Below are 14574 nucleotides of genomic sequence, written 5' to 3'. Positions count from 1 at the left end.
CGCCAAGGAATTCGAAGGCTGCAGAAAAGCCCAGCAGCTTCAGAGCGCTCCATGCCTTGATATTTTTTGGGGTGTGTGTGTGTGTGTGTGTGTGTGTGTGTGTGTGTGTGCGCGCGCGCGCGCGCGCGTGCGTGTGCATATGTTTAGGCATATATTATGAGGCTAGTATGTTTTCCCATTTAAAATTTGAGGATAACATTATGTCTTCTTCCCTTTGCTCTTAACAAATAGTGATCCTTGGGGTTGGGGATTTGGCTCAGTGGTAGAGCGCTTGCCTAGGAAGCGCAAGGTCCTGGGTTCGGTCCCCAGCCCCGAAAAAAAGAAAAAAGAAAAAAACAAATAGTGACCCATATTTTCTGCATCCACTTTCCGAGGTGCCTCCATATTTTAGAAATGTTGACTTACGAAACATTTCAGGTACTTAGAAATGTGCACAGTATCAGCTCCGTGCGTTCCCACCGAGTAAATTTCAGTGCATTTGAACATCGCCTTATTTAATAGACAAAGCTCCTTTGTCTGCCCTCTCTCCTTCCTTTTCCTCTGAGGTCACTATCAACCAAATGTTCTAAGCATATGCTGGGGGCACTCGTAGATGACCTGTGACACACACGGCCTGTGCACCCAGGTTGGCCATGCCTGCTAGAGTGGCTTGGTGCTGAAGTTTGCAGTACTCCCAACTGCCTCTGTTCCCATGCATCCAGTATTCCTGTGCTTCTGTTCTCATCAGTGTTCACACGCACACACACGCACACACACACACACACACACGCACACACACACACACACCATTTCCAACTGCCTCTGTTCCCATGCATCCAGTATTCCTGTGCTTCTGTTCTCATCAGTGTTCACACGCACACGCACACACACACGCACACACACACGCACACACACCATTTCCAACTGCCTCTGTTCCCATGCATCCAGTATTCCTGTGCTTCTGTTCTCATCAGTGTTCACACGCACACACACGCACACACAGGCACACACACACGCACATCATTTCCCCATAGCTTTGAGGATTCCTAATTTTTTTAATCAATCAAAAAACACTTTTACTTAACACATTTGGTATGTTCCATTTCGATGGTATGATGGTGTCACTGGTTGGTATTCACACGGGCACCATTTTTTCCACTATGTTTTGCTGTCACTCACTTGTAGACACGCCTGTCTGGTTTCTGCATCCCGTGCTCTTCGCCAGCTGTGTAATAGAAGCGCTTCCTTCCTCACTCCGCTTTGGTGCATCTTTACTACGGCTTTTACCTCTGTTCCGATTTGTCACTATCCAAAAGCGTAAGCGTATGTGTCTGCTATTTCCATCCCTGTTTTCGTGATACAAAAGGTTTCCCTTCTCCCTCTATAGAGTTTAACCTCTCACATTTTGGGCTTCATTCATTCCATCTGTAGACTGATCAAGGGAAAGGCTTATCTCTTCCACCGTGCATGATGCTAAGTGCCTGGCGTTTACGATGTTTTATCATCTTTTCCTCACTGATTATGAAAAATAATTATTATCATTTGTATATGTGTTTGTGTGTATGTATATACATACACATTTATGTATACACACATAAACACGCACATGCGCACATATATATAGATATGCATATGTTTCTGTATGTATACCCACATATATAAACACACACACATATATATGCACATATATATACACATACACATGCATAGATCTCTGTATACACACATATATAAACACACACATGCACACACACACATATATAAACACACACATGCACACACACACATTTATATATGCACATATATACACATACACATGCATAGATCTCTGTGTGTATACACACATATATAAACACACACACGCACAGACACACACACATATATAAACACACACATGCATACACACACACATATATATGCACATATATACACACATACACATGCATAGATTTCTGTGTGTATACACACATATATAAACACACACACGCACACACACATACACACATATATATATGCACATATATATACACACACACATGCATAGATCTCTGTGTGTATATACACTCACTATATACCACAGTACACATGTAGATGCCAGAGACACCCTTCAGGAGTTGCTTTCCTTCTCCTACTGCGGGATCTAGGGATTGAACTCGGGTCATCAGCTTTCAGGCAGTGCTTTTAACACTGAACCATCAGCTCCCTGACTCTCTGAGCTTAGCTATGATGAAACCATGGAAGCTTAGCTATGATGAAACCATGACCAAAGGAACTCTGGGAGGAAAGGGTTTATTCAGATGATGCTTCCTTATTCTAGGACAGGAACTCAAATGGCGCTGGAAGCTGGAGGCAGGAGCTGACGCAGAGGTCGTGGAGGGGTGCTGCTTACCTAGGACTTGCTCAGCCTGCCTTCTTGTGTCGAGTTGACATAAAAAAAAACTATCCAGCATACCGTCTTCACTGACTGAACACCATACTTTGTTGTGTTAAACTCTGCACACGTGGATCTGTCTGTGGTCTCTTCTTTCCTTTGGTTGTCTTTCCCTGTATGCCCACCACATATTTTAGTCCACACAGTTTGACAGAAGACCTATCATTTGGGGAAAGCCTCGTCCCCTCCCTTACTTGATAAAACCCCATATGCTTCCCTTCCCCACCAGCTCTGTGTCACTTAGGATCACAATACCAAGTCTCTCTGAAAGCTTGTGGTGCTTCAATTGTAAAACGCATTGAACTGCATCAATGCAGGGAGAACGGACAGCTCTGTGGACCTGATTCTTCACATTCAGAAACTTGCCTTTCTGTAACATTTCTGTAAGGCTTGTTTTGCTGTTTTGTTTGGTTTGGTTAAGATGAGTCTCGCTGTGTATCTCTAGTTACCCTGGAACCTGATGTGTAGAACAGGCCGGTCTCGGAGTCATGGAGATTCTGCCTCTGCCTCCAGAGTGCCGTGATCATAAAGGCAGGCACCACCATGCCTGGCTCTCTAAGGACATATTTGTTGTTTGCTGCTATGACATTAAAATATGAGAGCTCATTTAAGCTGGTTTGTACTTAGCAACCAACTAAATTCTTTCTGTCCTCGAAAGTGAGCCTTGCACTAGCAGGCCGTCCTGGAAAGTGAGCCTTGCACTAGTAGCCTGTCCTGGAAAGTGAGCCTTGTACCAGCAGGATGTCCTGGAAAGTGAGCCTTGCACTAGCAGGCCGTCCTGGAAAGTGAGCCTTGCACTAGCAGGCCGTCCTGGAAAGTGAGCCTTGCACTAGCAGGCCGTCCTGGAAAGTGAGTCTTTCACTAACAGACATCCTGGAAAGTGAGCCTTGAACTAGCAGGCCGCCCTGGAAAGTGAGCCTTGCACTAGCAGGCCATCCTGGAAAGTGAGCCTTGAACTAGCAGGCCGCCCTGGAAAGTGAGTCTTTCACTAACAGACCATCCTGGAAAGTGAGCCTTGCACTAGCCGGCTGTCCTGGAAAGTGATTTTCACTAAACCCCCGTAAGTTAATATGTGCTCTTTTCAGTCATCTTGTTCCAGTGCTTTATGTAGAATTATTTGACACTCTCCGTGTGTGCTGACTTTTCTTGAGGGTGCACCTCATTCAGATGTGTGGTTAATTTGGAAAATCAAGTAAAAAAGGAATGAAACTGTTGCAAGTATAACTACCAGATGCGTTCACTATAAGATGGGTTGCACAGAGCGCCCTATGCGGTAGCATTCTGCAAAGACACAGGTTCACTAATGGCTGGCCCATGGCTTGTGTGCTGTGCCCTCTGTACTCTGAAACCCCAACTTACAGAAGCCCTTCTGCTTTTCCTAGATTACACAAAAGTACCAGCTCCACGAAGTCACTGCATATCTGTTGGAGAAGAAGGGGGATGTCCATGGTGCCTTCCTGCTGCTGCTGGAGGTAGGTGTTGACCGTGCTTACTGTCACACTCTGTCCCTCTGCCACTCCCCAGTCTGTCTTTGTCTCTTGGGTCTCGAGGTAAGCTACAGATAGAAGTGCTTAATTATGGGGCTCACCGAGGACAGGTGCATATTTATCTATGGCATAATTTTAAAGTCAAAATTTATATACATGGAAAGTCTCCACAGTACATCTCGAGGTTAGAGAAAATTCAGCCGTAAGTCTGTGTGTGCCCTGTGCCCTGAGGATAGGCCTGTCAGGACTTTTTGTTAGTACCTGCCCAGCACACCTGTTTGTCTCATGACCCAGTCAGAATTTCACATCCTCATCCAAAACATGGGTCCTCAGTACTGCTCTATGAGACATCAGTGGTGACTGTGTAGCGGTACAGAGAGGCACACATGGGCAGAGCCAGTGACACCTGATCTGCAGGCACTCCCACGTCATGAGCCTTGTAGACAGAGAGTCCATGCTGAAGGACAGCAAAAGAACATTTCATGTGTTCACTTCCTTACGTATATGTCTGTCTGTATGGGCACAGGTAAGCACAGTGGAGGTCAGAGGACAAGCGCAGGAATCCTTTCTCTTTCCACCATGCCGGTCCCAGGGACGCAACTCAGGTCATCGAGGCTTGGTGCAGGAACCGAGCCGACTCACAGCTGTTTCTTGGGGATTTACCTCTAAAGTTCATTAATTCAAAGACGTGGTGGGTAGAAATACAAAGTGTTTTCTCACCCCTGTGTTTTTGCCTCCCAGAGGCTGCAGAGCAGGCTGCAAGAGATGACCCGGCAGAATGAAAGTAAGTTCTTCCATGAAATGTAATACACTGCCTTAGCTTAGTAATGACTACCCCAAGCCGTTTCCATAACCCCCTGATCTGCTTAATGTTACATAATACACTGCCTTAGCTTAGTAATGACTACCCCAAGCCGTTTCCATAACCCCCCTGATCTGCTTTAATGTAGAAGGAAGTTTTAGCGGATTTTGAGGACGCTTGAAAGTCTCACACACACACACACACACACACACACACACACACACACACACACAAACACACTGTAGTGGGATGAGGGTAACCAGGCAAGGGAGTGTGGCGCCCCTGACTGCCCTATGTCCCCGTCTGCACTTATGCCTGACTGTGTGGGTCCATAACAAACTGTGCCAAATACCAGCAGATCAGAGCTGCTGGTGAGCCGTAGCCCCAGGCAGTGAACCCTGACCTTTTGGAATCCTGAGTGTTTTGTTCTGTTCATTGACATTTCTTTTAATCTTTAAAGGTTATTGTAAAATAAGGAAAACTACAAAGTGTCCCAACGGCATTATGTATTATTATGCTACACATAATACTTACTTAATACACACTTCACCACCATCTAGTTCCAATTTTCTTATCTCCCAAGCAGACCCTCTATGTCCCTAGATATGGGGTTGGGGTCCCCTAACACACCCCACCTTCTGTTCCGCCTTCTAGTTTCGGAATTTCTGAATTTGGTTGACATATAAGAGTGAAATCCTGCTGTTTGAATTTATGGTTGAGTTATTTCCCCTAGTGTAACCTCCTTACAGCTCTTAAATGTTGGAACAAGTCAGATGTCTGGTCTCGTAGAGCTGCATGTTTGCTGTGTAGATGCCCATCCCGTTGCGTATTTACACTTTAACAGACACATGGGCCGTCCCCACTCTGGTCTGCTGGACAGCGCTGCTGTGAACTATACAGATAGCTTTTGGGTTCTCGCTTTCTTTTGGGCGTAAGAACAAAAGTGGGGTTGCTGGGTAGAGTAGTAATTTAAAACTTACTCTGTTCTGGGACGTGGACCCAGAGCCTCCCTGCATAGCCCGCATCCTCAGCAGGGTGTGGACTGGCTGCACCCCGCACCACGGTCTCACCACCACTCTCATCCTTGCCTCCTCTGTCCGCCCTTCCTCCCCCTCTCTATCCCTTCTACTCTACCTGTCTTCTCGATTTAGCCTTTCCTCTTCTGTCTCCTCACCTCCCTTCTCTCTCCTTCCACCGGTGCTGTCTGGCATTGGGTGGTTCTGGCCAGCAGGGCATTGCTTCCTGTACTTGTTTTGACCATTTAAGTATTTCTCCTCTCCTCCTCCGTCCGTTTTTAGTCAGATACCTGCTTTTATGTTCCTGACAGTCAAACCCATCTTGCCATAAAGTCGGGGGAATCCTTCCTAGCTGAGTTTTATATTGTCTCACCTCTTAACATGTCCCTTGAACCCTTCCTGCACACACTCCCTGAGTGCTCTTTATCCAACCTCTCTGGATAACTTGCCCATGTTCTGTGATGCCGAGGTCCTTGGTAACCCAGTTTGTGTTATACCTTGGCCACCTTCTATTGCACTTTGGCTTTTTAGAACCTATGGGAATAATTGGTTTACTTTGGTTATCAATGATCAACTAGACATTTAATTATTGCTTTTGAATTGTCAGTGTGTTTAATCAATTTGATTTTGTTGTATTTGGTGCATTTAGTGGTGTTCTCTTAAATTTAGTGTTACAAGGATAATTTTACAAATATATGAATGGCTAAGGGAAACTAAGAAAGGTGTTTCCCACTTGCTGCGGGAATTTGTTGGTGACATATCTAGAAGCCAGTTCATAGTCTCATAGCTGGTCCAGTACCAACATCCTGCCTTCAGATTCACTGTTGACAGTATGCTAAGAAATCCAAGTGTCTTCTAAGCACACGACATTTTGTTTAGTCTGCACATATAGCACACAGCTGACAAAATCACAGCCCTCTCTCCTCTGAAGCTTTAGTCCCATGAAGGAGACACAGGAGATAAACTTGTACTCCATGTTGAACAGAGTGTCAGAGGTGCCATGGGAACAGCAAAGGAGCTGAGAGAGTTCAGGGTCTAGCTGTAACTCAGGAATCAGTACGGAAGTGTGCAGACAGAGCCGGAAGGGGCTTTGGGGCCTAGCGTGGGCGTGTGTGAGAGCGGCTTACCAGTAACCTCACGGAGAGCACAGAGTTAAGGCCGGGTCCTGCCTCTGTTACTCAAGCAGTCTGTCTTTAAGGCTTAGGGATCTTTAGTGCCTTCTGCAGAGAGCGATCTGAGTGGACTTATATGAAAGAGACCAGAAAGGTAGGGTCTGGCAGTCAGAAATTGAGTGAAGAGCCGATGCTCCAACAGGGGACAGGTGGAAGCACACTGGGAGGATAGAAAGAATGAATGAACCAGGGGCACAGACAGACGCTCCTGAGAACAACTCAGGAGATGTGGAGATGACGAGGCTTTAATTCCCTCTGGAAGTTAGGGGACAAGAAGCAGTTTTGAGATGAGTAAAATAGGTTGGGTTTGGCATTGAGTACTACTACCTTTCTTAGGCTGTGACAAGGTATTTGAACAAAGTGACTGGGGAAGGAACATTTCTTTTAGCTCCTAGTTTGTGAGTGCAGTCCTTCAGAGTGAGGAGGGCATGGGGCCAGAGCAGCTACAGCTGTGGTAGCAGCAGGTCAGGTGACTTTCAGTCAGGAGGACAGAGGTCACTGACACCCATGTCCAGGATGTATCTCTCGACTCTCAACTTTTTGGAACACACACACACACACACACACACACACACACACACACAGAGCGGAGTGTGGCTTTTCACAGAGGCTCTGAGGCAACAGGAACGTATCTGACATTTATCCTCTTTTCAAATCTAGATACCAAGGAGGACATCCAACTGAAAGCTGTTGAAGATACCATGGTAGAGACCATTGCTCTTTGCCAGAGAAATTCACAGAATTTGAATCAGCAGCAACGAGAGGTAAGCAAGCTGATATTTGCATAGCCCTTTAAAAAACGTATTCTGTGTGGAAAGTAGGAGTCAGTTCTATCTCGGCTGCCCTCCCAGACACATGAATGTAATTTGTCTGGGCTTCAATCACTCTCTGGTGTTCCCACTAGTGTAAGGCTCTTGGTGCCCCTATCAGGAGTATCTGCCGTCTTTCTTTCCACAGAGGCCTCATGTCCATAGACTGAGCTGCAGACTGTCAGGCGTGGGAATGCTGGGTGCCTGTGGCATCTGCGCGGTGGGCGGGGCCTCTGTTTATGCTGGGTGGTGGGACCATGTCCTTGTTGTCATCTTTTCTGCCCACAGTGGTGAGAGTGAGAGCTAAGCCCTGCAGGTACCCAGAGTGCAGCAGAGGGTAAAGAGCAGTTGTAATATGGTGACCCCTCAGCCTTCATGAGAACGACCTGGGGCTTTGAAATATTCATTACTTGTGCTGTGCCCCATATAATTAACCGACAGCCTCTGCAGCTAAGACCCAGCCATCAGTGTGTCCGAATGCTGTGCACTGATTCTAGTGGCAGCCAAGGTTAGGGAGCCCTGCTGCTAACAGTGGACTGAACAGAGTTAAAGCAGAAGCCCCAGGGAGGTCCGCTGAGCACCGGGCGCAGGAGGCAGTTACGACAGTGAAATAGCAACTCCAGCAGGCTTAGGACAGACAGCTGAGTTCTCCGTGGCTCTAGAAGTAACAAGGTCAGCTAGCAGGAGTTCTGTCACACAGCCCCTCTCTGTGCTTGCCCTCCAGGGCTCCTGACTCTGGCTTCATGCTGGTATCAGGCCTAATTCCCACACCCTAAGTGTCTGAAATGGGAAACTAAGTTTAACTTTTCATATATATTTACTATATATATTAAAACAAAAAGTATATCTTGGGTGTGTTTGCTGTTTTCATAATTTTATAATTTATTATGTTTTTGTCAGGGATTGTAAAAAGTATGCATAAGAAACATATTTACACATAGATGTTATTTTTTTTCCTCATTAAAAACTTTGATAAAATAATACAAGTACATTTTAAAATATCATGCAGTAGTGGAGACTGGGAGCTAATGCAGCAGTTAAAGCCCTTGCCATGAGCAAGAGGGCTGGAGTTCAGACCCCCAGAGTCCATGTAAATGCCAGGTGGGTGTGGGACTTCTGGAGGACGAACTGGCCTTTTATACACTGGGGGTTTGACTGAGCATCTCCGTTCCTACACACAAGCGTGCACACATACCCATACACATGCAAATATGCATGCACGCACAAAAAAAAAAAAAGGAAAAGGAAGTCATGCAATATAGAAAGTTCACAGAGAAATTTTAAATAAAATATTGCCACAGATTCATATGGTAACCCAGAGTTACCCACCATCACCATTCAGGAAATACCACCCTGGATGGTTTTGTCTGCCCAGGCTGATGAGTTTGGCTAAAAATGAACCAAACAATACTTTCTCTTAAAAATACTATGTTCTGTCTTCTCTAGGAGTTGAGGAATCTCTAAACTGCATGGAAATGTTCCTTTACCTTACTAGCTCCCAATACGCCCACATCCAAAGGCCTGGGAACCGCCCTAGGTTAGGCCTCTGTTCTGTGCTTTTTAGTTTAGTTTGAGAGGCCATGCCATGAAGTCACGCAAACTCACTCGATAGTTTTTGTATTCCCGAATCTTTGTTTTTATTTGTCCTCTGATTAGTTGATTATATTGGGGCATGGTTTTGAAAACCAAGTTCTGATTTTGAAACTGTAGGTTGGGGACCAACCATGACAGAATGGTGGCCTGACACCTGAACGCAAGGCAGTCACTCTTCCGCCCTGATGCCAGAGTGTTCTCTTTCTTGCTGGATTAGAACTCAGGACGGTAGAAGTTCACACCACCCCCTCCACCCAGATCTCCGAATTTTGTTTGTTCACCTTTTAGTTCCACGATTTGAAGACCACAGAGTTCTGAAGTCTGAACTTAAAAATAAATTTTTTTAAAAAATTTAAAAATGTTTTAAAAATTATTTATGTATTTTTTAAATTTGGATTTTCTTATTTACATTTTAAATGTTATCCACTTTCCTAGTTTCCCCTCTACAAATCCCCTATTCTTCCCCACCTTACCCTGCTTCTGTGAGGGTGTTCCCCTACCCACCCACCCACTTCTGCCTCACCGCCCTAACATTCCTCTACACTGGGGCATCAAGCCAGGGCCTCCCCTCCCTTTGATGCCAGATAAGACCCCTGCAGCTCCTTCAGTCCTTCCCCTAACTCCTCCATTCAGGTTCTGTGTTCAGTCCGCTGGTTGGCTTCGAGCATCTGCATCTGTATTCTCTGGCAGAGCCTCTTAGGAGACAGCTATATCAGGCTCCTGTCAGCAAGCACTTCTTGGCATCAGCAATAGTGACTGGGTTTGGTGGCTGTATGTGGGATGGATCCCCAGGTGGGGCAGTCTCTGGATGACCTTTCCTTCAGTCTCTGCTCCACTCTTTGTCCCTCTATTTCCTTTAGACAGGAGCAATTCTGGGTTAAAATTTTGGAAATAGGTAAGTGGCCCCATCCTCTGGATATGGTTTCCATAGGTCCTCCCTCCCCTTTGTGGGGTATTTCAGCTAATGTCATCCCCATGGTGTCGTAGGAGGCTCTTGCTTTCCTGGCATCTGGGACTTTCTGCTGGCTACCCCAGTTCCCCATCCCCCATTGCTACACCTCTGTTCATTGTCCTGACCCTCTGTGCATCTCCCCCATCTCCTCCCACACCTGATTCTGCGAGTTTTCCCCTCCCCCTCCTTTCTTCCCCCCAAGTCCCTCCCACCCTCTACTTCCCTTGATTATTCTGTTCCCCCTTCTAATTTATATGTTAAATTCTCAATCCACAATTCACCCACACAATAAATTCACTGTCAATTGATAAAGATATAAACCGTCCATGTAGGCAAGATAAAATCGATTTAGTTCACCTAAATCTGAACCATCCTCCTCCGTAGTCTTCAATCTTGATCTCCTTCTTCCTCCTCTCTCCTTCCTCGACTTTTCCCCGCCTACCCTCCCTTCTCATCCAATGATAGGCTTCACCTTATCCTGGACCCTCCTTGCTGCATAATGACATCATCCTACAACCTTCCTAAGTCCTTTGTATCTCACAGACTTCTAAAGTCAGTTCTTTTAGAGATTCATATAAAACGTGTTAGTTATATTCACACACACCGTTGCCGTATCTACCCACCCAACTTTGTCTCTCCTTGTTTCAATCGTTCAAGACCGATTTTGGCTGTGTCTCCATCTGGAGAATGGTCAGATTGTGTTCTTAGAGAAAAGCGTTTCTCCCTCTGCCTTGGTTGGCATCATAAAGAGACACCACGACAAGACAGCTCTTACGAAGCAAAGCTTTTAATTGGGGCTGGCTTCTGGTGTAGAGGCTCTGTGCACTGTTGTCGTGGTGGGAAGCAAGGTAGCACAATGGTAGACACGGTGCTGGGGAAGTAGCCGAGAGCCCTGCATCCTGATCCACAGGCAGCAGACACAGAGACTGGGCCTGGTGCAGGCTGTTGAAACCTCAAAGCAACCAAGACTACATGACTAACCCAGTCTGCCTCGTTTCTGAACAATCTTCACAACAATAGCAAAATATTTAAATGCTCGTCTCTATAAATTTATTTTTATGAAAGTCATTAAGTTTAGGGTGCTTCTGTTTTAATTCTTTGAGAACTTCATATAATGCATTTTAATCATATTCCGTCCTCCCTCTGACTACCTCAGCTGCTCTCTGACCTCCCTGTTCCCTCCTGACTTTTTATCCTTCCCCTTTTTCCTAATCCACCAGGTCCACTTTTTTTTGAGCCATAAATCAATGCTTCCCAGGGTCTATGCCCTTAATGAAGCCCAACTCCTTTTCCTCCTCCAGAAGACAAGAGCTTCAACAGTGCCTCAGCTGTAGGTGGAGGCTTGTATCCCGCTTCAGTCTGAGGAAGTTTTAAAGATAGTTTTCTTTGTTTCTCTTTGTTTCACTTTGAAGACAATGAAAGCAAGAACTGTTGCCATAGACAGTTGAGCAACTAGAAGCTTTGAAACATCCAGAAGCTTGATAATAAGCTTCCTTGACTATCTCTCTGAAGAAGGCCAGCCAGGAAATTTAGTACTGTGGAGCATTCCCTTGAAGCTAGACTTCAGGGAATTGAATTGGCAGCCCTTCTCCAAGGAGGCTGGGCACCTCCACATATCTGTGCTATGTGTTGCTGCCCCAAGCCCCACGATTCCCCTTAATCAAGACGATTCTCTAAAAATAAAACTGTTCGCTACGTATCTCAAGGCAGCAGTTCAAGCTGTGTCATTTTCTCAGGTGATCGGATTGACACATTGGATCTTTAGTTTCGTGAGGATTTTCAGACTTACCCAACTTAAAATCTTAAAACTCAGTATTACAGAATAAGAGAGGAGGAGTAAAGTGTTTACCATATGTTTAAGATTAATGTAGAGATTTAATAAAAGGATAATTGCTCTGTTTACAATATGAATCTATCCCATGTCTTTTACCTCTATACCTATATCATCTGTTAATTGGAAAGCAAGAATAAATCTTTTTTAAAGATAATTTTTAAAAATCATCTTAAATAAATTTTATAAATCAATTTTTTAAATCTATTTTTTGATTTTTTTCTTTACATAGTTACATCCCAACCACAGTTTCCCTACCTCCACTCCTCCCAGCCCCTTACCTCTCCTTTCCCCTAGATCTACTCGTCCTTCATTTCTCTTCAAAAACAAAACAAGAAGAAGGCTCCCGGGCTAGCAACTGAATATGGCATAACTACAGTAAGGCTGGGACACTGTACAGCCAATTTCAGGCCAGGCTCTATGCACAATATATAACCCAATTTCTAAACACAATATATAACCCAAAAGTAAAAGATTAGGCATGCCATGTAAAAATAAAGAGTTCCCTAAAATAAACAAATACACGATGTGGCTGTAAAAATAAGATAGGAAGAGAATGAACGGAAAGTGAGGTCCTGGAGAGAAAAGCACAGGAACAAAACTGCCCAAAAGACATACGGCCACAGTCGATGATCTGCAGCAGCAGAGGTTAAGCCGAGTAGCTTGGAGAGGGAAGCAGAGACAGCACGGCTCCCGACGGCTCGCTGGTGTGCCCGAGCCCAGGTGAGCAGGACGGCTCGCTGGGCAGAGTCGGTGCTACTGTGCTGGGAGCACCACACCCGTCTTCTGTTACACTGACCCTTCCTCGGGTCTCCTGCATGCCTGCGGCAGTAAGTTCTCCCAAGATGCTGAGTTAGGTATTTGTAAATGAGTACCTAATAGTGAATGGCCAGACTTACTAGCTAGGTGTTTGTGGTGAAGATTGGGACGCACCCTGTCTGGAGTAGGCGTTGTTACTGCCATGTTGCTACTGTGTTACTACTGTGTTGTTTTTGGCAAACCACTTACAATTTCTTTAAACTAAGCAAAGATACCTAGGGTATAAGGTTATTATGAGAACAAAGCAAAAAAATACATGGCGGGCATTAAATAGAGTCCACAATGGAAGTAATAAATTACTGGTAAATCTGTTTGTCTCTTGGCGAAGGTTGTTCTTAACCCTCTAAAGGCATAACAGGGTAGGAAAATGGCCTACTTCTTGATGCAGGAAAGGCTTTGGAAACCTGAATAATGGGAGTGGGTACAGGTGGCTGTGGGGGTGTTTACCCCTTCTCGGTTGTTGAGGAGAGCCTAGCAGGAAGCTTTGTGGACTTGTTTGCACCCAGTCTCCATACATGAATGGAGTTATAACGCTGCCCTTTCTTTATTCTTCCCAAGGCTGATGAAGGTGACCTCCTGTCTTTCCCCAGTCCAATGCAAAGTTTCTCGCTGTCTGGCTTTTGCCGTTACCTGTACATTCTGTCTGCTAACACTGTCCCAACGTCTTGCTTCCCTCTGATGACACAGGCGCTGTGGTTTCCACTGTTGGAGGCAATGATGGCACCACAGAAGCTGTCCAGCTCGGCTGCTGCTCCTCCTCATCCGCACTGTGAGGGTAAGCGCGTCGGAGCCACAGGCCCAGCCACTCACCCGCTCTGGCAGTGACCTTCCCCAGTGACTCTCCCCAGTGAGACCCCATCTTGTCCTGTGCATTTCTTTATATGTGATACGTACGTAATTTATCCAGATAATGTGTAGTCTCTGCACCTGACCAACAGTCAATTTTAAGATGCCAAACCGGCCTTCGTTAAGTAAGCATCTGTGTGAGGCGACTGTTTTCCCCTAACTGAAAGAAAAACCAACAAGCCTCAGCGTTAACGTTTTGTTCCAACAGCTCTGAAGTCTTTGACCATGCAAGTCCTAAACAGCATGGCCACGTTCATCGCCCTCCCATCCATCCTACAGAGAATCCTGCAGGTGAGCTCAAAGGGCCATTGATTGAGTTCCGTTATTTTACCCGGAAATGAGGCTGAGGCTTATGTCACCTGTGTTTTGTCATTAACTAAAGTTCTAACTGGCCTTGAATCAGTTTTGCATGGTTTCATCCCCTGGGTCTGGCCTTGAAGTTCATGTCCACATTTCCTGGTGGCTGCAGCTCTTAAGAGACAATGGTCGCTTATTTCTAGCTGATCACACTTTCAGATTAAAAGAAAGAAGAAAGAAAGTTCTCTAAAAATAAAGCAAATGTAAGCATTCTAAGTAATGGTTGTTATTTCAGTTTTCTAGCTCATTCTAAATATACTTCTATGTTGAAAACTCACCCCAGCTGTAAATTCTAGCTAGCCTTTTGTCCAGAGTTATTGTAAGAAACACTTTCTCCTGTTTTCTTTGGCAAGAAGGCTAGAAACTTTTTGGCTTCATAAAAAAGGGAACACTAAAAATACTGTAAGGTGTATTTTTAGAAAGACCTGTGAACATTCTTGGAGAGACAGCAGGAATTAGACTCATCAGTCTTTCTTGTCT

General features: G+C 45.2%; 1 protein-coding gene across 7 annotated transcripts in view; it reads left to right on the top strand.

Annotated features, from left to right (window-relative positions):
* The window catches only part of Vps8 (VPS8 subunit of CORVET complex), a 234143-nt gene that overhangs the window by 159077 nt on the left and 60492 nt on the right, over positions 1-14574 (top strand). For all 7 annotated transcript variants that reach the window (XM_063270364.1, NM_001427620.1, XM_063270362.1 and 4 more), the window contains 5 exons: positions 3793-3882; positions 4639-4681; positions 7548-7651; positions 13579-13666; positions 13946-14028. In XM_063270364.1, the coding sequence (XP_063126434.1) occupies positions 3793-3882; positions 4639-4681; positions 7548-7651; positions 13579-13666; positions 13946-14028 (408 nt within the window). The remainder of the gene's footprint in view (positions 1-3792; positions 3883-4638; positions 4682-7547; positions 7652-13578; positions 13667-13945; positions 14029-14574) is intronic.

This window comes from Rattus norvegicus, chromosome 11 (genome assembly GCF_036323735.1).
Source record: "Rattus norvegicus strain BN/NHsdMcwi chromosome 11, GRCr8, whole genome shotgun sequence".
Taxonomy (NCBI): Eukaryota; Metazoa; Chordata; class Mammalia; order Rodentia; family Muridae; genus Rattus; species Rattus norvegicus.
This window is presented reverse-complemented; position numbering and strand designations above follow the sequence as displayed.